The 21242-nt window shown below is 40.0% G+C and overlaps 1 protein-coding gene across 3 annotated transcripts; it reads left to right on the forward strand.

Annotated features, from left to right (window-relative positions):
* The first annotated feature begins 117 nt into the window (after window positions 1-117).
* On the forward strand, window positions 118-21228 carry acacb (acetyl-CoA carboxylase beta). 3 transcript variants are annotated; one of them, XM_026342774.2, is made up of 54 exons: window positions 118-423; window positions 1859-2420; window positions 5329-5461; window positions 5556-5694; window positions 5866-5975; window positions 6104-6185; window positions 6290-6388; window positions 6544-6653; window positions 6746-6856; window positions 6945-7154; window positions 7239-7409; window positions 7527-7688; window positions 7771-7934; window positions 8200-8350; window positions 8441-8544; window positions 8652-8733; window positions 8822-8967; window positions 9055-9205; window positions 9318-9452; window positions 9646-9792; window positions 9897-10085; window positions 10199-10299; window positions 10404-10492; window positions 10605-10729; window positions 10833-10946; window positions 11109-11222; window positions 11312-11401; window positions 11498-11616; window positions 12081-12104; window positions 12637-12777; window positions 13406-13505; window positions 13602-13709; window positions 13816-13872; window positions 14111-14152; window positions 14238-14453; window positions 14575-14730; window positions 15033-15236; window positions 15396-15551; window positions 15634-15756; window positions 15851-16120; window positions 16219-16316; window positions 16483-16603; window positions 16691-16801; window positions 17424-17567; window positions 17662-17782; window positions 17867-17963; window positions 18052-18148; window positions 18337-18472; window positions 18560-18737; window positions 18842-18954; window positions 19052-19206; window positions 19330-19500; window positions 19592-19728; window positions 20268-21228. In XM_026342774.2, exons 2-54 carry the CDS (start codon window positions 1879-1881, stop codon window positions 20386-20388), a joined length of 7287 nt encoding a protein of 2428 aa, XP_026198559.1. In that variant the 5' UTR covers window positions 118-423; window positions 1859-1878; the 3' UTR covers window positions 20389-21228. The 3 variants fall into 3 exon arrangements, with proteins under 3 accessions (XP_026198559.1, XP_026198560.1, XP_026198561.1); XM_026342775.2 differs by lacking the exon at window positions 12081-12104; XM_026342776.2 differs by lacking the exons at window positions 118-423; window positions 1859-2420 and adding an exon at window positions 3135-3268.
* Window positions 21229-21242: the final 14 nt, after the last annotated feature.

Raw genomic sequence — 21242 nt, forward strand, 5'->3', positions numbered from 1 at the left:
TTAGTTTCTTTTAAATCAGGTAGAAACATTGTGAGTATAGACGATCTTCGGAGGTGTTGGGAGGAGCTACAGACCGCCCCTCCCCCTCCTGAACGTTAGTTTCCCCGCGGCAGGGTGGAGGAGGTGGAGCCGGAGCCGGAGCCCGGACGGCGGGTAGGTGGCTGCGACATTCGCTGCTGGTACGAAAGTGGTTAAAACCATAAAGGCATTGATAACGGTGCGGTTCACTTTGGTCTGAGTTTGAGTTCCTGTCGAGTAAAATACGCAGCGAAGAATGTTTTTTTAATTCAAAACAAAACGGGCGGTGAAAAGTTTAGTGTGACAGCTAACTAACATTAGCTGGTTAGCCGAGTCAACAACAACAACAACAACAACAACAACAACAACAACAACAACGAGTAATGTGGCTCCTTATTTGTAGTGGTGAGTGTAATTTGCTTTTTTTTTGTTACGTAAACTGAATTTTTCGTATCGTTTAGTTAATTTCAAGTTTGATTGATTGATCAGTTTCTGTGGATGAATATTGGACAGTCGCTTTGTGTCAGCTTGCAGAAAAAGTCGTCTAACTTTCGCAGTTTTAGTGATTGGACTTATACTCAATGCAATGTCGTTAATAAAAGGACACACACAAAAGAAAAAGCCACAGATCTCGTGCTTCATACTAAAGGTGATGTCTCAGCCTTTGTGTTGTTTCTGTCCATCGTCAGGTCATGGTGGCTGCAGAGGACACAGGCTGCTTGTCTGCCTCTTTTACATGAATTGCAGCTCAGTCTGACCCTGTTTGTGTTTGAAAGGCAGCTATTGACTGACTTTATGAAGCGCTGTCTGTTCCACACTGATTGCATATTGTTATATCCTTTATTTTATAATGATTTGATTTGAAATCATTTTGTTGCCCCCCCCCACTCTGCATTCCCACAGTGTTGACCTTTACCCTAAATGAAGCACTCACACTTGGCTCTCCTGTCAGCTGGTACAGACAGGCTGTTTACAGGACACTGCCTGAGAAATAGCTGCCAGGTCCCTCTGGCATCGTAGACTGCATTACTATCACAGTTATTGATTTACAACCTTCCGAGTCCAGAGTAGTGTGTAAATGATTGATTCATAATACGATCAGCATTTATTTCAATAAATAAAACATATTCTGCACTTAATCAGTGTGAACTTGTAAAAAAATTATTTCTGTCTTTTGAAGTTCGGAGTAACCTACATATTCCTATCTCACATTACCCAGAATTCCCCTGTGCTGAGAAGCCTTCTGACCTTAGACCACCTGCAGAAGAATGTCCTCGCACTAGATTAGCATGTAGACAGCAATGCTACATAGACTAATGTGGGGTATTTTCAGTTCAAGGACAAATGATAGTCTGACTGATAGTGGAAATCTAAAGCATATATCAATATTTAGGAGTTAAAAAAATCAGATAATGACAGAATTGCATATAATCATTTTTAAATTAACATGAACTGAGAACATAAACAAAACATTGGTTATTAAAGACGTGCAACTGAATGACACATTTTACAGATAAAAGATTATTAATATATCTACAGAGATACTGTAGTAATGCAATGCACCTCAACTGGAGCTAATGTTAGCGACAATGACAAGCAGGCTATAGAGGGCAGCTGAACTCTTCTTTTCATACCCTGAGATTTTTTTCCTCTTAGTTGTGGGGGTCAAATGAGGACGTTTATCAGACTTTGCACAGCTCCCTCTGGGGACGGTAGATTTTTACAACTTTTTCCACTGTAGTACTCCCCATGCCCTTGGAACAATCTTTCATGTAATGTGTAGTGTTGCTGCCATTTCTAATCTCTATGAATTATAATGTTCACTGTGTTCTTGTTGCAGTCTCAGGAGGATGTCTGTGAATGCTGCCATTTGCAGTGCTGGGATTTATCTTGTGGATATTGGTGCTGCTGTGGAGGATTAATACCAAGACAGTAGCAATGCCCGTGAAAGGAGAAGAAACTCCATCTCACTGTGGCCTCCCTGCAGCGGAGGAGGCTACACACACCCCTCATCCAGGCAAACATTCCCTGTCAACAGTTCCTACTACCTCAACACACAATGTGACTAATAACCTTCTGGCTGAAAGTACCTCTGCGGGTCCTGAAGTCAGAAGAGGGCTCTCTGAGCCTTCACAGTCTTTGGAGGTAAATCCAGAGCTGCAGTTGTTGCCTTCGACCACCCAGAAATCTTATGAAACCAACGTGCCAATGCTGAGCTCAGGGCCTGAGGCGAGAAAACGCCTCAAGTTCATTCTTGGCGCTTCAGAGGATAACTCTTCAGACGAGGAACCTCTGGTCACCAAACCTCCAAGTGGTGCATCTCAGCCACCGACCTTCACCTCCAGATCTTCTCCTGAACAGCCGTCTTCTGCAGGTCCTCAGACCAGCTCTTCAGGCATCAAGTAAGATTGTTTTTGTTGAAGTATGTTTAAAGTTAGCTGTTTAGGATCCGGTATAATTGTATGTAGAGGGTGCTCAAAAGTTTAACGTGCAGTGTGGCTGCTTTGGGGACGTGCCCTTATGTTCATACTTGCTCTGTCTCCACAAGCTGCGTGTTATCACCTGACTTCACTGAGATGACCTGTGTTATTGTCACGTTCCAAACACCCCAGCTCTATTTTTGGAACAAGAGCCTCGGCCTGTGACTTTGAAACTGTAGTGTAACTCTGGGTCACAACTAGGCAAACACAAATACTTTTAATCATTTTATATATTTCACTCAGCTTTTAGTTATAGTTTCTATAACTATACTTGATGCATATATAACTATACCTATGCATAAAGCTATTTCTATTATTATAAGTCCTGTGTGACTTGTCTTGAAGGTAAGACAAATTTTTTCTGCTAAATCTCAGCTTTAGAACTATCTAAGAAAAGAAAATGTTGCATGTAAAATAAATGTATTTGTATGTGTGTGCACACAGGGTTCAGCTTTTTCTTGTTCAAACTTGTGCATCTAGACTTTTTAGACTAACGTCTATAAACAAAGTAGAATGAACCCTTTCGTCCCGGCGTTGGCCTCTTCTCTGTGTATATTTGGAGTGAGTGGCCTGGGATCTGTGGAAATTTTACTGCACATGTGGGAGGGGAAAGGGGGAGGGAGCATCTGAGAGGAAGCATTGTGTAGAGGTCTTTTTGTATTGGTGTTAGATTTTAAAATCCATTTTCAGTACTAAGGAATGTAACACTGTAAACTAGGCTGTACAATGGAGGGAAACAACTGGCAAAGTCTGTTCCCATATCTCCAAAGGTAAGTACCGAAGAGCAGTTTGCTACGGTTCTTTGTAATTTGATACTTTAGCTGCAGTGTTTGACATGAGAACGATTATTGCATGCTTTGTGTTAGAGGAGGTGAAACAATGATAAATGCTGTACTGTTACACTGTGTTGAACCTAAATGAAATGCAGCAACATCTGCAGACACATTTGTGGACAGGAAAGATCGATTGTGTAGCCATATTGTTGTTACATAAGTGTGCAGAGCTTCTGTAGACACGTGCAAGTTTGAGGAAATAGAAATAAAAAAACAACAAGTCTCAACAGTGGGCAAACGTAAGTGGTGTGGTGTCATCATGAAGCAGAACAGTAACAAGATCTGTGCTTGAAACATCAGTCGTGTTTATGAATAAACACTATACACACATTATTTGTTCTGTGAGTGTCACATTAAACGTAACTGTGTCATATCATTGTGTGTTGAAAAGGTTATCAAAACGCAGCTCAGTAACACAGTGCACAGTGCAATCTTTCCCTGGTGAGCAGTGCAATACAGGAGTTCAGTTTAAAGTTCAAATCAGCCCAGACAGAATTGCACTCCCAACTCCATCGTATAACACGGATGAAGCATAGGTGCTTCTCAGTGATACATTAACATGGGACAGAATTTCTGTCAAGGTAAAAGTGGCTAGTGGTACAGCTTTAATGAGACTTTGGAAGGATTTAGTCAGACAATTCTAATGGTATGTAAATTGTCTAATGTTTATTTAAGAGTACTTATTTAAATTGTGTATTGGAAAACATCTTGTTCAGTGTGTCAGTTACCACCAGTATAGTGGTAATACTTGTAGATATGCTTTTAATCCTGCAAGACTCAAACAACTAAATTAGATAATTGCTAACATTGGGTATTATTATTATTATTATTATTATTATTATTATTATTATTATTATTATTATAGTACTGATGTAATACTACAGAAATACTCGGTTACTGTACATGTAAATTATCAGTGTTCAAAGTCCTGCTTAAGTGTAAGTAACAAAGCAATAAGAAAATATAGTGAAGTATAAGAAGCAATTGTATCTGGCACCCTGATAAATAATCACATTACATGATCAGATCGTTGACGCCAAAGTAGCATTAAAAATGTTGTAGCTAGTGAAGGTGTAGCCAGTATTAACTACTTTATCTACACTACCAGTGGTTCCCAACATGGTGAAGATACGTCTGAGGGTTTTTTCAGTTGGTTAATGGGAGATAAATATAATATATTTTTGGACTTTTTTCTAACCTTTGTTTTTTGTGAAATACTGGATATTCTTCAAAACTGCCAAAGACTCACACAGTCAGAAGCCTGTAACGTGTCCCAAGTATTGTGGTGTTGTTGTTTTTTTTATTTTTTTTTGTACAGCGTTTTGTATTAAATTCTAAAAACCTTATTATTTTTTTCAATATAGTGAAATTGTAATTAGCAAATACATCAGTCAGATCAATGCAACTGAGTAGAAGTATAAAGTTCCTTAAAATGGAAATACTCAAGACACTAATCAGATCCCTACTGGTGCATTTGGAATAATTTGGAACATGTCTGTACTATTATTACTGTGACAGGTGGAAACACCTGTTACACGACCAGGGTAAGGTACAGTGTGAATGAATACATCACTGCTGACAACGTCTTTATTTTTTATTGGCTCTGCTGTGTTGAACATCTGATAAAAATTGGCGCAAAGAGTGATGGTGAGGGCCTTATAGTTTTGGGGAATTATTCTGTGTATCGTTTAATTTTGAGAGCAAGTTTAGAAATACATTTGCTGGTTCGTGGACTTTTGCAGAGGCAGGAGAACCTTTTGATTTTTTGTGCTGTTGGATCACATAGTTTGTTAAAAGCCCCTGACTCAGACTGTTTCCAATCATGGCTGCAGAAGGACTCTGTCAGTCTCATTATGCAGGATGTTTTGTAGGCTGCAGTTTCCTGGATTATTTAATACACAATACACTGCAGCCAATATATGAAAAAAGCACATCCAGGTGAGGGTGTTTTGCTGTGTTGTTGGATAAGCCAACTAACCATGACCTTTCTACTCCAGGCCTAGCATGTCTGGTCCTCACTTGGTGAAAAAAGGACGTGAACACAGAAAGATGGATCTACAGAGAGACTTTACTGTTGCCTCTCCTGCTGAGTTTGTCACCAGGTTTGGTGGCAATCGTGTCATTGAAAAAGTAAGAATGGAAGTCCTTCTTCTTATTCGAGTCTCTGTTTTTCATGACTTGTGGACATTTTTTTAAATTTCTGTGGTCTCTTTTTCTGCTACAGGTGCTAATAGCTAATAATGGCATAGCTGCAGTCAAATGTATGCGTTCTATCCGTCGCTGGTCTTACGAAATGTTCCGCAATGAGAGGACCATCCGTTTTGTGGTCATGGTAACCCCTGAAGACTTGAAAGCTAATGCAGGTTATTAAACTTGATACTTATCTCTTTTTACTACCCAGCACTTATCATTTGGCAGGTCTCTGTGTGACTGTAAGCATGTCTTAACTGTCAGCTGTTTAATTAGCAAGGCGATTTCTTAAAAACATGAACTGTATAAATATTTACTTGTTATAAATTTTTTTTCCCCGGTAGAATACATTAAAATGGCAGACCATTATGTACCTGTACCCGGTGGCCCCAATAATAACAACTATGCCAACGTTGAGCTGATAGTGGACATTGCAAAAAGAGTCCCAGTGCAGGTACATTAAACCATTTATCTGTGTTCTGTGCCTCCTGAGTTAAACCTTTGTTCTTTGACCTTCTACCTGTTATTAAAACGTTGCAATGAATGAATATATTATGTGTCTATGTGTATTACTCTTTACAGGGTGTATGGGCCGGCTGGGGTCATGCCTCAGAAAATCCAAAACTACCTGAGCTCCTAAACAAAGCAGGGATATTGTTCTTGGGTAAAATATCAAGTTTGAAAACGCATTATATTATTTTTAATTATATTTTCTCAGTTGGTTCATTAGTACTTTTGTCAAATGTTGACAACTGTTGTTTCTCTTAGGGCCGTCCAGTAAGGCTATGTGGGCCCTAGGAGATAAGGTGGCTTCATCCATTGTGGCCCAGAGTGCTGACATTCCCACACTACCGTGGAGCGGATCAGGTGATTACCACTCTCTCAGTTCACATAATGTGGAGTAAATTATGCTTTCTGCACAAGAAATAGAATTTCTGACATGGTATATGTTGTGCGTCTGTACTGTGCAAAGACTCAGTTGAACATTGATTGTGTTCTTGCCTTTTTGTCACTGGCTTCAGATCTGAGAGTGGAATGGGCAGAGGAGGACCAAAGACTAGGCAATGTTATCAGTGTTCCTCCAGAGGTCTACGCAAAGGGCTGTGTACGCGATGTAGATCATGGACTGGCAGTAAGCATGTCTAACACATCCTCATCATAATCTATCAAATTAACTTTTTTTTTCTTTGAATTGATTCTTTTTCAACATGTTCTGTTTTACAGGAAGCTGAGAGAATTGGTTTTCCAGTTGTTATCAAGGCCTCAGAGGGTGGAGGTGGAAAAGGCATCAGGAAAGTAGAAAACTCTGAAGATTTTCCAAGTTTCTTTAGACAGGTGGGTGAGATTACATTTTACTTATTTGTAATTTTGCCCTGACTGTATATTTGGTACAATCTCTAAACTTTTATTTTTTTGAGTGCAGGTTCAAACTGAGGTACCCGGGTCACCTATTTTCATCATGCGGCTTGCTCAGCATGCAAGACACCTTGAAGTTCAGATACTGGCTGATGAATATGGAAATGCCATCTCTCTGTTTGGACGAGATTGCTCCATCCAGAGAAGGCACCAGAAGATCATAGAGGAGGCTCCTGCCACCATAGCTGCTCCCTCAACATTAGAGCAAATGGAACGGGTGAGTTTACATCATGACATTTCCTCATTAATTACGTTAATTAATTACGTTAATCACGTTTTGTCTCTTTTCTTTTTGGGTCAGCATGCTGTGCGACTGGCCAAGATGGTGGGCTATGTAAGTGCAGGTACTGTGGAGTATCTCTTCTCTGAAGATGGAAGCTTCCATTTCTTGGAGTTGAATCCCCGGCTGCAGGTGGAACATCCCTGTACAGAAATGATTGGAGATGTAAACTTTCCTGCTGCCCAGCTTCAGGTGAACGTCTGTCAGTGGAATAAACATACCACAGGAACACAATGATTCCTTATACATGCAAGTCTATAGCTACATTTTAAATGCTGTCATTTTCACTGAGTGTGTCGTCTGCGATAGATTGCGATGGGCGTCCCCCTTCATAGAATTAAGGACATTCGCTTGCTTTATGGGGAAACTCCATGGGGCGACACTATCATTAATTTTGAGAGTCCAGAGTGCATGCCAAGTCCAAGAGGGCATGTCATAGCTGTTCGGATCACCAGTGAGAACCCTGATGAGGTAGAGGTCAACTTAATCACATTGTTTCCTCACATACTTTTATTTTGCCCCACTGACTTGTCATTCTTATACTCGTTCACAGGGATTCAAGCCTAGTTCTGGGACTGTGCAGGAGCTGAACTTCCGCAGCAGTAAAAACGTCTGGGGTTACTTCAGTGTGGGGGCGACCGGTGGCCTGCATGAATTTGCTGACTCCCAGTTTGGACACTGTTTCTCCTGGGGCGAGAATCGTGAAGAGGCCATTTCGTAAGGATAAGTTTTAATGATGCCATGATATCAGCTTCTTAACAAAAAAGAAAAACGTTCAGGAGTCGACTCTGATGTAGTAATTTTCTGTGCAGTAGATAATAAAACACTAATAGAACATTTCCAACTAATGCAGTTATCCTTTTTTCAAAGATAGGAAATGTAGAATGTATAATATAATAATGTAATGTTAAAACATTTTTCTAAATTTTGTTCTCATAGGTTATGTGTGCTTATTAGGTGTCATATTTGCCTTTTGCTTTAGGAACATGGTGGTTGCTATGAAAGAGCTGTCCATCAGAGGTGACTTCAGGACGACTGTTGAATACCTCATAAAGTTACTAGAGACGGAAAGCTTCAGAAACAATGACATAGACACAAGCTGGCTGGATCATCTCATTGCGGAGAAAGTGCAGGTAGGACCAACGACTTTAATGCCAAAATCACATTTCTTTTGTTGTTCCTTTCTTATATTGCATAATTTAAGACGCATTCTCTTCCTGCAGGCAGAGAGACCAGATACAATGCTGGGTATTGTCTGTGGGGCTTTGCATGTTGCTGATGCTAGTTTCAGAAAGAGCATGTCAGACTACCTACATTCATTGGAAAGGTCAGTAGACCTTATTATTCTATATACTGTAGACCTTGTTACTGTAGGTTCATATAGTTTTTATAGTTCATATAGTTCTTTTAAAACATTACCTTCTGCATCTACAGAGGCCAGGTTCTGCCTGCAGCCAGCCTCATCAACTCTGTCAATGTGGACCTAATATATGAAGGAGTCAAGTTCTGCCTGAAGGTTTTTGCTTTATTCCCGTCACACCCTACATGTTTGACCCAGCATCTAATCTTTTTAGTTAATACATTTTCTATACTGCTGCCTGCAGGTAGCTCGCCAATCACCAACTACTTATGTGATCATGATGAATAACTCCGACATTGAAATAGATGTCCACAGACTGAGTGACGGAGGCCTCCTGCTCTCCTATGATGGCAGCAGCCATACCACCTACATGAAGGAGGAAGTGGACAGGCAAGAGCTCCCGGATTTGTAGATCTGGATTATTTGTGTTTGTTTAATTGCTTTACTAACTTCTTCTGCATTACCACAACTACACAGCTATCGCATTACTGTTGGCAACAAGACATGTGTATTTGAGAAGGAGAAGGATCCCACAGTGCTAAGGTCACCCTCTGCTGGTAAACTGCTGCAGTACGTGGTTGAGGACGGAAGTCATCTTTTTGCAGGAGAAACGTATGCAGAGATTGAGGTGAATTTAAGAGTTTACATAATACAATAAAATACACATTGTTAATGATTCATTTCAGTAGATATTATAGTTCTCTGTTTTGGTTCACTGTTTGTATGTACTGTGGTTTCAGGTGATGAAAATGGTGATGACTCTGACTGTGCAGCAGTCTGGTTGTATCCATTTTGTCAAGAGACCAGGGGCAGTTCTGGAGCCTGGCTGTGTTGTAGCACATATGGAGCTGGATGATCCCAGCAAAATACATTTGGTAGGTGTTTCTAAATTTCTAAACCAAAACCTTGAAAAGTGCTATCGTGATTTTTTGTGTAACTTTGCTCTTATAGTAGTACTCTTTATTTATTTTGTCAAGTATTTGTCAAGAAAAACAAAAAAACATATCTAAAGCTTGTAACTGCTCTTACTGTAATGATCAATTTTTTTCTCTTTGAATTCTGTCACAGGTGGAGCTTAACACGGCCACACTGCCACCCCAGCAACCGCTGCCCATGGTTGGAGAAAAGCTTCACCAGGTGTTCCACAGTGTCCTTGAAAACCTGTTTAAAGTCATGGATGGGTACTGTCTTGAAGAACCTTACTTCAGTAGCAAGGTACTAAACAGTCCATCTGTGACTACAGATTGCTGAATTACAAAACACCAATATGTTTTATTGAGGATATGAGCATGTCTGGGTTTGCATGTTAATCTCTGCAGCTGAAACAGTGGGTGGCTACGCTGATGAAGACTCTAAGAGACCCATCGCTGCCCCTGTTGGAACTCCAGGAGATCATGACCAGTGTGGCCGGTCGTATTCCACCTACTGTTGAGAAAAATATCCGTAAAGTCATGGCTCAGTATGCGAGCAACATCACCTCTGTCCTCTGCCAGTTCCCAAGTCAAAGGGTAAAACTCATGCAATGACAAATTGCTGGAAGAAATTGTGTCCTTGTCATTGAGTAATTTATTTAAGCTTTATACTGGTTATAATAAATTCTATTTGCCTTGTTTGATTCCAGATTGCAAATATTCTAGACAGCCATGCTGCAACCCTACAAAGGAAGGCTGATCGAGAGGTTTTCTTCATGAACACTCAGAGCATTGTGCAGTTGGTGCAGAGGTGCATTTTTCATTTTTGGCAGATGCAGATTGTGCAGCAGTAGTAAAATATATAAATGCTATTGATATTGCACTGACTGACTCATTTGAATGTACTTTGTTCAGGTATCGCAGTGGAATCCGTGGTTACATGAAGTCTGTGGTTCTTGATCTTCTGAAGCGTTACCTGCAAGTAGAGATGCAGTTTCAACATGGTGACATTTCTCTCAACTTTAAATTAAAACTTGAAGTATTTAAATGAGACACATGATGAGCTAACTTCTGTTTAACTTTGGTTGAAATACACATTATTTTTCTTCCAAACAGCTCACTATGACAAATGTGTTATCAACCTGAGAGAGAAGCACAAACCTGACATGAGTCCTGTACTAGAGTACATCTTCTCTCATGCTCAGGTCTTTAAGAAGAACGTCCTGGTCACAATGCTCATAGTAAGGCTTTTATTAATTTGATGCAGACACATGAATCATTCTGCTTACATCACATATTTGTATTTACCACACAGCTGTGACATGTGTCTTTGATTTTGTGTAGGACCAGTTGTGTGGAAGGGATCCCACCCTCGCAGATGAGCTGATGACTATTCTCAATGAACTCACACAGCTCAGTAAAATGGAGAACTCAAAGGTGGCCTTGAGAGCCAGACAGGTAAGACTGCTCCCATCATGGTGACATAATATACCTCAAATAGATGAATGCTGTGTACTTGGCACAATATGCCAGATATGATACCTCAAGTTGTATTATAATAATCTTTAATCATGTGCAGTCTTTACAATCAGTATTTAGTCTGTATGTAATCCTGTCCAGGTTTTGATTGCATCCCATTTACCGTCTTATGAATTGAGACACAATCAAGTGGAGTCAATCTTTCTGTCAGCCATTGACATGTACGGCCACCAGTTTTGCCCGGAGAACTTGAAGGTTAGCCTCGTGTGGAGAAATTTCATTGTGATCATCAACTGTTAGCAGCTTGAAAGTGAACTTAATACAACTTGCTCATTTTCCCACAGAAACTCATTATTTCTGAAACCTCCATTTTTGATGTTTTGCCCAATTTCTTCTATCACGCCAATCAAGTTGTATGTATGGCTGCATTAGAGGTATGTAGTGGATTCAAACTGAGCAGTTTCTTATTTCGTAGCACAGTGTCCATGTATTTATTACTTGGTTTTATTACTTTCTGTAATGTCTTTTAGGTGTATGTGCGCCGAGGTTACATCGCCTATGAGCTAAATAGCCTCCAGCATCACCAGCTGCAGGATGGAACGTGTGCTGTAGACTTCCAGTTTATGTTGCCATCGTCACATCCTAACAGGTAACACTTCGCTAAACTGCACTGGAAGCTTTAGACAGATATAAATCATTCATTATCATCTTTTTTTTTTTTTTTTTTTTTGAAAAGTGAATTACTACCACTGCCCAAATTGAACATACTATATATTACCATTCTGCTATAACTTATGTTAAGCTCAAATCAAGTGATTAAGCAACTTTTTTTTTAAACCAAATAAAGTTTTATTAAATAAAGAAAAACATTTGTTTACGTATTATTATGAATGAAAGTCACCCTCAGTCTTCAGAGCCATATATAAACTGCTGCTGTAGCTGCTTATGGCTAACTTTGAATGCAGATTTTTTTTTTTTCTTGCCCACACTGGATATTAACATGACTGTGCATAGCGTCTTGTAAAATGCTTAAATCTAATCATAATGCATAGAGGCAGAGACACAGTTTGATCAACCAGTGCTAATATTCACCTGTCAATCATCTTATTTCAGAGGAAGCAACCCTACTCTCAACAGGTAGAGTAAAGCTCCTCCAGCCAGACCACCACATCGTGTATGTCTCACAGCAATGCATGCGGGATGCTTTTTTTCCTTTCGCCATGTGAAACCAGAAACATTTGCTTAAGGACTCTTCTAACAAGTCCTTCCTAATTCACTTTTACGCTGAGCTTATCCATGTGTCTTTTGTTGCTGATTTCAATCTGTAAAGCTATACTGTACTAAGCTTTTTGGAGAGGTACAGCCCGTTAAAAAACTTTGAGCCTGAGATTTGGGTTGATACTGAACGGGGTGTTTATACAGCAATGAGATTTTGATTGTTGATTTCTCTCAATTATATTATTCAAAAGTTACAATTGATAATCCCCTTCAACACATGAAATGTACCTGTCAACTGTATGTGATTAGAATATACCACAAATAGAGAAGAACACTCTGACTTGCTCAAATTATTCTCTATGTGAATATTTCTTCTCTTGGCTAAAGCAAAGTTGTCTATAAGATCATTCAGTGGTTGTTTCTTGCTACTATTTGTGTGTGTCTTTTTTAGGATTCCTGCGGCAATGAATGGATCGGGCCAATTTAAAATGAGGCGACAGGGCAGTGAGCTCTTCATGGAGGGAGCCCTGTCTCCACCTTGTCAGCGCATGGGTGCTATGGTTGCTTTCCAATATTTTGACGACTTCAAAAGGTCGGTTTTAACTTTTTTTTTTCTTTATTTATTGCAAATCAGAAACCAGGTACAGTAAAAGGCACTTTACAGCGCTAGGAATTTGTCTTGATGTCAGGTTCAGACACAGAATCAAATATATGGAATCAAGGGGGATACAGAGATAAAGAAAACAAAAATGTGACAAAGTAACAAGGTAAAAAAAAAAAACTGTAACACAGAAACCATAGTGCAAGATTAAAATGCGATATATATAAATATAAAACACCTATCTTAGCACCTAAAATGGGTAGTTAAGTGTGCCTGGTGCAGGGGTGAATTGGGCCTGATCTTTCTGGGAATAGATGAAAGGGCAGCATGATAAATAGAAGACAGGTTGTGTCTAAGTCTTCCACCTCTGTTGGGAGAGAGGGTGTTGATTTGCATATACAAGGTTTCTCTCACCCCTCTCAAACCACTTGTCCTCTTTGTCCAATATGTGAACGTCACTGTTCTCAAACTTGTGTCCTATGTCGACATAGGGACAAAGGACACACAAAAAGACAAACAGTAGAACGCACACACTAAAACACCAAGGCAGCCATCTTGTCAGATGTGCAGATCAATTAAAACAAGCTACTGCATGTTGAGGGTTCTCTTCTTTTTGCAGGAACTTTGATGAAGTTCTCTCCAGCTTTGCAGAACCATTCTTGGAGAGTTCTTCGTTCTTAGAGTCCTGCTCAAGTCTCTATGAGGAGGAAAACTTCAAGGTGAGTCCTGAGGGTATCTAAATGTTACAAGGTTTATCAATAAAAAGGCTGAGTTCACCTGTGTCTCTACAACAATTTCTCTTCCATCCCTTATAGAATGCAAGGGACAACCCAATCCACATCATTAACGTGTCGATAAAAACAGCAGACACTGAAGATGACGATGCCTTAGTCACAGCCTTCACTGCCTTCTCCCAGTCAAAGGTCAGCTTCCAGATCAAAGTTAAAAAACATCATCACTATTCCTCCTGAATATGAGATTTATTTTTGTAATTGAAAGTGGAATTCTCTATTTATGTATTTTTCACAGAAAGCAATCCTCTTCGAGTATGGAATCAGGAGAATCACATTTTTGGTGGCGCAGAAGGTAATTTAGCAACAACAATCTCGGCACCATTACATATGTAGAGACAGTTCTGTCTCTACATTTACTAATTTTGTAACTAATTTACTAGTTTGTAACAAAATTAATAAATGTAAGATAAAATCTGTTATCCTATCTTACGATTACTAGTTTTGGTCTATCAATTGCACTGACATACCTTAACTCTGAAACTACACTTGCTTGTTATCTGACTATTCTTATATTTTATTTGACTTAACAGAGAGAATTTCCCAAGTTCTTCACCTTCAGAGCTAGAGATGAGGTAAGTTTTTGGGTACGAATAATTAGCCAACACGCTGATAACACATCAGCGGAGATGATGACCCTCTGTCTACGCCTCTGCTCAGTTCCAGGAGGATCGAATTTACCGGAATCTGGAGCCGGCTTTAGCATTTCAGCTGGAGCTCAACCGCATGAGGAACTTTTACCTGACAGCCGTTCCCTGTGCCAACCACAAGATGCACCTATACTTGGGTGCCGCTCGTGTTCAGGAGGGTGCTGAAGTCACAGACTACCGCTTCTTCATCCGAGCCATTATCCGCCACTCAGATCTTATTACAAAGGTATGGGAGGAAACTGGAAGGCAGAGCTTACTGAAGGCAAAATTGATTAAAGCATCAAATTATTGTTTCCAGGTGATGTTTGCAGTAACATGAACTTTAAAGCTCTATCTATACATAACAGGAAGCTTCCTTTGAATACCTTCAAAATGAGGGAGAGCGTCTTTTGCTGGAGGCTATGGATGAGCTGGAGGTGGCCTTTAGTAACACCAGTGTTCGGACAGACTGCAACCACATCTTCCTCAACTTTGTGCCCACTGTCATTATGGACCCCTCAAAAGTCAGTGTCCAGCACATTATATGTACTATCATTGCCAAGTTTTATTACAGTTTTCTTAATACATTTTATGGTGTAGACATTGACACTCCATAGATTTTCATCTTTCCTATTTTAGGTTAATATCTTGGATGTGATTGAATGTGAAGATATAATCTTAATGAATTTTAACTTAAAAGTTTATGATTAGAAAACTACTACTACTACTAGATATTAATTTAATAGACAAACTGTGCATAGTTTCATAAATTAGAGGAAAATGTATTGAACTACAACACTCTCTTAAAAATCCTCCTCTCTGACAGATAGAGGAGTCTGTCCGATCCATGGTGATGCGCTATGGCAGCCGTCTTTGGAAGCTTCGAGTTTTGCAGGCCGAGCTAAAAATCAACATCCGCCTCACACCAACAGGAAATGCCATTCCTATCCGTCTGTTTCTCACTAATGAGTCTGGCTATTATCTGGACATAAGCCTGTACAAGGAGGTCACTGACCCAAGTTGCGGACAGGTGAGGACAGTGGACTGAGGCGGTCTACTTGAAGTATTTTGGGAAAGGAGCCAAAAGTTGTGCTATGTTGCAGGAGATTTATTTTTCTGTTTGTCCAATGACTTCTTTTTCATGGTCATATGAATGACTCAATTCACCTCATCATCTTTTCCTTTGCAGATAATGTTCCAGTCATATGGAGACAAGCAGGGACCTCTGCATGGGATGCTGATCAACACTCCGTATGTGACCAAAGACCTGCTGCAGGCCAAACGTTTTCAGGCTCAAACTCTGGGCACCACATACGTCTATGACTTCCCTGAGATGTTCAGACAGGTACTGCTAAATCCCTGAATGAGACTCATTTCTTTCTTCTGTATTCCCAAATTGTCTGACTCTACTCAAAATCTTCTTACAGGCATTATTCAAACTGTGGGGTCAAGGAGACAAATGCCCTAAAGATGTACTGATATGCACTGAGCTGGTTCTGGAACCACAAGGTCGATTAGTGCAGATGAACCGTCAGCCTGGAGACAACGACGTAGGAAGCTCTTTAAGAACACAATTACTACACTTTCAGTTTGCTCTTTCTCACTGTGATGATGCTTATAACCACTATAAACACTGTTTACCAGGTAGGAATGGTTGCCTTCAGGATGAAGATGAAAACTCCGGAGTATCCTGATGGCAGAGACATGATTGTTATCTGTAATGACATCACACACATGATCGGCTCATTTGGGCCTCAGGAGGATGAACTGTTCCTCAGGGCGTCTGAGTTGGCTCGGGCTGAAGGCATCCCCCGCATTTACATTGCAGCCAACAGTGGAGCGCGCATTGGCCTTGCTGAAGAGATTAAACACATGTTCCAAGTGGCTTGGGTGGACCCTACTGACCCCTACAAGGTGACACGAGACTGGTTTTCCTTTCATATTTGAATTACTTAGCAGTAGCGGAAATGAATATGTATGTGACATGTTGACATTTCCGTTTTTCTCTATAGGGTTTCAAGTATCTTTACCTGACACCTCAGGACTATACACGCATTAGCTCCACCAATGCTGTTCACTGTCACCATGTAGAGGAAGGTGGAGAGTCAAGGTACAATAAATAAATCATTGACATGATTTATTATTATCATGAATTATTCCCATGAAGTTGCACATTTGCGTCATTTAACACAAATATTTAACGCCATTAATTTATTTTCTGATGTGTACCACAGGCATGTTTTTGTTAATCTTAAATATATTCTCATTGATCACAGGTACATAATCAATGACATCATAGGAAAGGATGAAGGTCTCGGGGTTGAGAACCTGCGTGGTTCTGGCACCATAGCTGGAGAATCTTCTCAGGCCTATGAAGAGATTATTACAATCAGTATGGTGAGAATGTGGATCTGACTTTTCTCAGCAGCCAAAGCCAATCACATTTTGGGTGATTTTTTTTTGGAGCTAACTTATATGTTGCAGGTGACATGTCGTGCAATTGGAATCGGAGCCTATTTGGTCCGTTTGGGACAGCGAGTGATCCAGGTGGAGAACTCTCACATTATCCTAACTGGAGCTGGTGCTCTGAACAAGGTTTGTTGTTATCGTCATCATCTAATTGTTTTTAATGAGTATATAGTGTAAAATAATACCTACAGTAAACATCAGGTCTGTCAATCCTGCTCTGTTTGTGGTTCATTGTTTATGAAATTGGCTTTCATCCCACAGAAACAAAGCAGATGCAGACAAACATTTGCATTGTCTTTAGCTTATTTCACACATCTGATGTCTTTTTGAACACCTGCTTAACACTGCTGTTTTTTTGTGTAATGTATATTTGTACTATTGTATGTGTATATTATAAGTATTTTTATATATTTTGTTTATAGTTCTTTTATATGCACCAGCGGATTGAGAGGAACTGCGATTTCTATTCTCTATATGTACTCTACATGTGGTAGAATTGACAGTAAATTAGACTTTAACTTTGACTTGACTGAATCTGTTGGTTTCAAAGTGGCGCTCCAGAGCAGTGACATTTGTCAGAGAACTAGTTTGAGGGAGGTGAAGTGTAAGTTGTTAGAATAAACAATAGTTTAGCTGTAATAGTAGCTGTAATACTTTTAATATAATGTAACAGGTAAATTAAGACTTGGGTTGTGGATAAGGTTGATAAAAAGGAATCCACACATTTAAAGTACATGTTTCTGTCCAGGTTCTGGGGAGGGAGGTCTACACTTCCAACAACCAGCTGGGAGGAGTCCAGATCATGCACAACAATGGAGTCACACACACGACTGTGCCAGATGACTTTGAAGGCGTCTTCACCATTCTCCAGTGGCTCTCTTACATGCCAAAGGTTCAGCTTAATGTGTGGAGTTAATATAGTGTGACACCCATACCTTTATACGTTAACTCGGTCATTAACTAGAGTTCTTCTTGTCTACTTGCAGGACAATAACTCCCCTGTACCAGTTATAGCAACTGCAGATCCAGTAGACAGAGAGATAGAATTCACTCCTACAAAAGCACCATATGACGCACGCTGGATGTTGGCTGGCAGACCCCACCCCAGTGAGTTGCATGTTGAAACTTTACAGAATCAGTAGTAAACCAAGTGCATTTTCTTTTTACAAATGTTTTCATTTGTGTCAATAGCGGTAAAAGGCGCATGGCAGAGTGGATTCTTTGACCACGGCTCTTTCATGGAGATCATGGGGTCTTGGGCTCAAACAGTGATAGTGGGAAGAGCACGGTAATTTTGTTTATAGTAAATGTGCACACTTGAAAAATACTTTCCATGTATATCTAACTGACGGAATAATACTGCTAAATGAATACAGGTTGGGAGGAATCCCCCTTGGTGTCATTGCTGTTGAAACACGCACAGTGGAATTCACTGTCCCAGCAGATCCAGCCAACCTCGATTCAGAATCTAAAGTGAGGAAAATCTTCATGTTTATGTCATATAATTTCCCCAAGGGGATCAATAAAGTATCTCATCATTGTTATAATGGCTGTGATGCTAAGTACAAGAGCATTAAGTATGTTATTATTCATTATATTATTTCTCTTTATCCATTTTCCATTATTTTACATCCGCCTTTGTTTTTGTGTGTTTATGTCAGGTTCTGCAGCAGGCTGGACAGGTGTGGTTTCCAGATTCAGCCTTTAAAACAGCTCAGGCCATTTGTGACTTCAACCGTGAACGTCTGCCGCTCATGGTTTTTGCAAACTGGAGGGGTTTCTCTGGAGGCATGAAGGGTATAGAATGACTACTGAACTTCTGCATAACATATAAAGCAGTGCTGTAATTATAAAATAACTCTTTCTAGTCCATTTCTCACACAGATATGTATGACCAGATTTTAAAGTTTGGGGCCTATATTGTGGATGCCCTGCGTATTTTCCGCCAGCCAGTGCTGGTGTACATCCCACCTCATGCTGAGTTGAGAGGAGGGTCCTGGGTGGTGATTGATCCCACCATTAACCCACTGTGTATGGAGCTCTATGCTGACAGAGAGAGCAGGTACATGCAGCACTTTTTGACAGTTCTAAATTTACAACCATGACAACAAGTGTGGTGTGTGTGTGATTACAGCTTGTTTCTGTGTTGCTGCTGTCTTGGTACAGAGGTGGTGTGCTGGAGGCTGAAGGTACAGTGGAGATAAAATACAAACGGAAAGACCTGCTGAAGACCATGAGGAGAATCGATTCGGTCTATGCTAGTCTGGTTGAGCAGCTTGGTAAAGTCTTTCTTGGTCACTTTTTTTTTTTTTTGTCAGTTAAATGTTACATGAATCTTCAAAAGTGAGCGACTCTGAATTTTTCTGTTTTCGTCAGCTTCCCCAGAGCTCTCTGACAAACAGTGCAGAGAACTTGAGTCAAAGCTCAAGGCAAGGGAGGAATTCCTATTGCCCATCTACCACCAGGTGGCAGTGCAGTTTGTAGACCTCCATGATACCCCAGGCAGGATGCAGGAGAAGGGTGTCATCACTGTGAGTGTGCACTTGATCAACTCACAGTTTAGTTAATACGTGTATTGTAAAAAATGAAGCTGTATTTAGAGGACAATCGTGTTTTAAAACTCACTGTACTCGGCTTGTTGATACTCTTGACAGGATATTTTGGATTGGAAGAATGTGCGAAGCTTCTTCTACTGGCGTCTGCGTCGCCTCCTGTTGGAGCAGGTTGTAAAGTGTGAGATCCTGCAGGCCAACAAGGACCTCGGTGACGGACACATGCAGTCCATGCTGCGACGCTGGTTTGTGGAAACAGAGGGAACAGTCAAGGTACATGGCAAACACAAATCAGCAGCATACATTTGTTTTTGAGCAGAAAAGCGATTTAGAGATTTAAAGGCATATGTCTTTGCTTTCACAGGCTTACCTCTGGGATAATAACCAAGCAGTAGTAGAGTGGCTTGAGAAGCATTTGTCCAAGGAGGATGGCACTCGATCAACTATCAGAGAGAACATAAAGTACTTGAAAAGAGAAAACACTTTGAAACTCATACGTAGGTATGCAGCCACATTATTGTTATTATCATTATTATTATTAATATTGGCTTTTTGTTGTTATAATCTTATCATCGCTGAAAATCTTACAAAGACGTTAGCTTCAACCATTATACAGCTAGATTTTAGATGTAAATAACTGCGTCAAATGTTGGAACCTCAGTACTGATCTATAAGGTCTGTTTAGCCAAAATGGCCTAAATAATTAAACTCAGGTACACTGACCATGAATTTTCATCTTAAAGTATTTAGGGCAAAACATTATTAAATAAGATTTCATATATTCTTTGCTGTGGTGCACATCCCATAACTAACTCCACTGAATGCTGGGTCTGACAGGTCAATTCTATTTTGATAGTTAGGTGGTGAGTTTCTTTCATGGGCAGGGAACTGAAAGTTTTGTTTTCTTCAGAAATTATAGAATATACAACAGATTAGCTTAAACCAATTTTCATATCATAGCATTTTTACCAGTAGCGTCACTAACATCTTTCAGTATTTCAGTAAGATAAATTTCTGTTCTAATTTTCCTCGTTTTCTAGCCTGGTGCAGGCCAACCCTGACGTAGCCATGGACTGCATCATCCACATGAGCCAGAACATCACTCCGTCCCAGAGGGCAAAGCTCTCGCATTTACTAGCAACTATGGACAGCACCAGTTAATAAGCTGAGGAACTTTATCAGGTTATATTATTAAAGAGGCATGAAAGAGGAGAACAAGCTCTGTTCTGTTTGATTGTACTGTATAGGTAAAAGCACAGGTGGTAAATATAAAGCTAAAGGAAAAAATGAACTTAAAAAAAATATTTGCAGTAACGCACACATGCACAAAGTGACTTATTCCACAGCGATCACAGACCCATGGCAATACTCTTCAGTGGTGTTTTGCATGGATGTCATTTTGACTTACAGGCACATTTTGTCTTTTACACTCGGGACTTAATCAGTCAGAACCTTCAGGTTCTAAACTATCACTGTAATGCACATTTCACTCTACTGTATTTGCACATAATGGTGTGTCAGTGTTAAATTTGCCTCTCCAGACTCTGTGTAGTCAGTTGACACAAGAGTTATACAGGCTAAATGAAGTTCAGTGTTTCCTTAATAAGCAGTATCATGAGTGCAGTTGTTTGTCATTTCACTGATGACATGAGGCTCAGCCATCCATCTTTCAGTCTAATAATGTTCATCACTGTATGCTGTTGTGTTTCTGTGTACTAAAGACAATGGTATGAATGGTATGAGATGGTGTGACACTGTAAGTTATACTTCTGAGCATTTCTCTCAGTTTTGTCGGTATAACTCCGATATAACTCAGTATTCTTAAAACTCAGGTTTCATGAAATATGGTCATTAGTGGTCTCCTACTTGTGTCTTGATTTGCTGTACCTCTGATCAAAATCCCATCAGTATCAGCCAGGACATTTCATTTGAATGTATGTAAAGTCTTTCCTGTGTCTCGTATTTTTAACGGGCTGCTGTCAATAAACGTCATTGATATAGTTTTGGCAAAAGCC

This window comes from Anabas testudineus, chromosome 9, assembly GCF_900324465.2.
Source record: "Anabas testudineus chromosome 9, fAnaTes1.2, whole genome shotgun sequence".
NCBI classification, from domain to species: domain Eukaryota; kingdom Metazoa; phylum Chordata; class Actinopteri; order Anabantiformes; family Anabantidae; genus Anabas; species Anabas testudineus.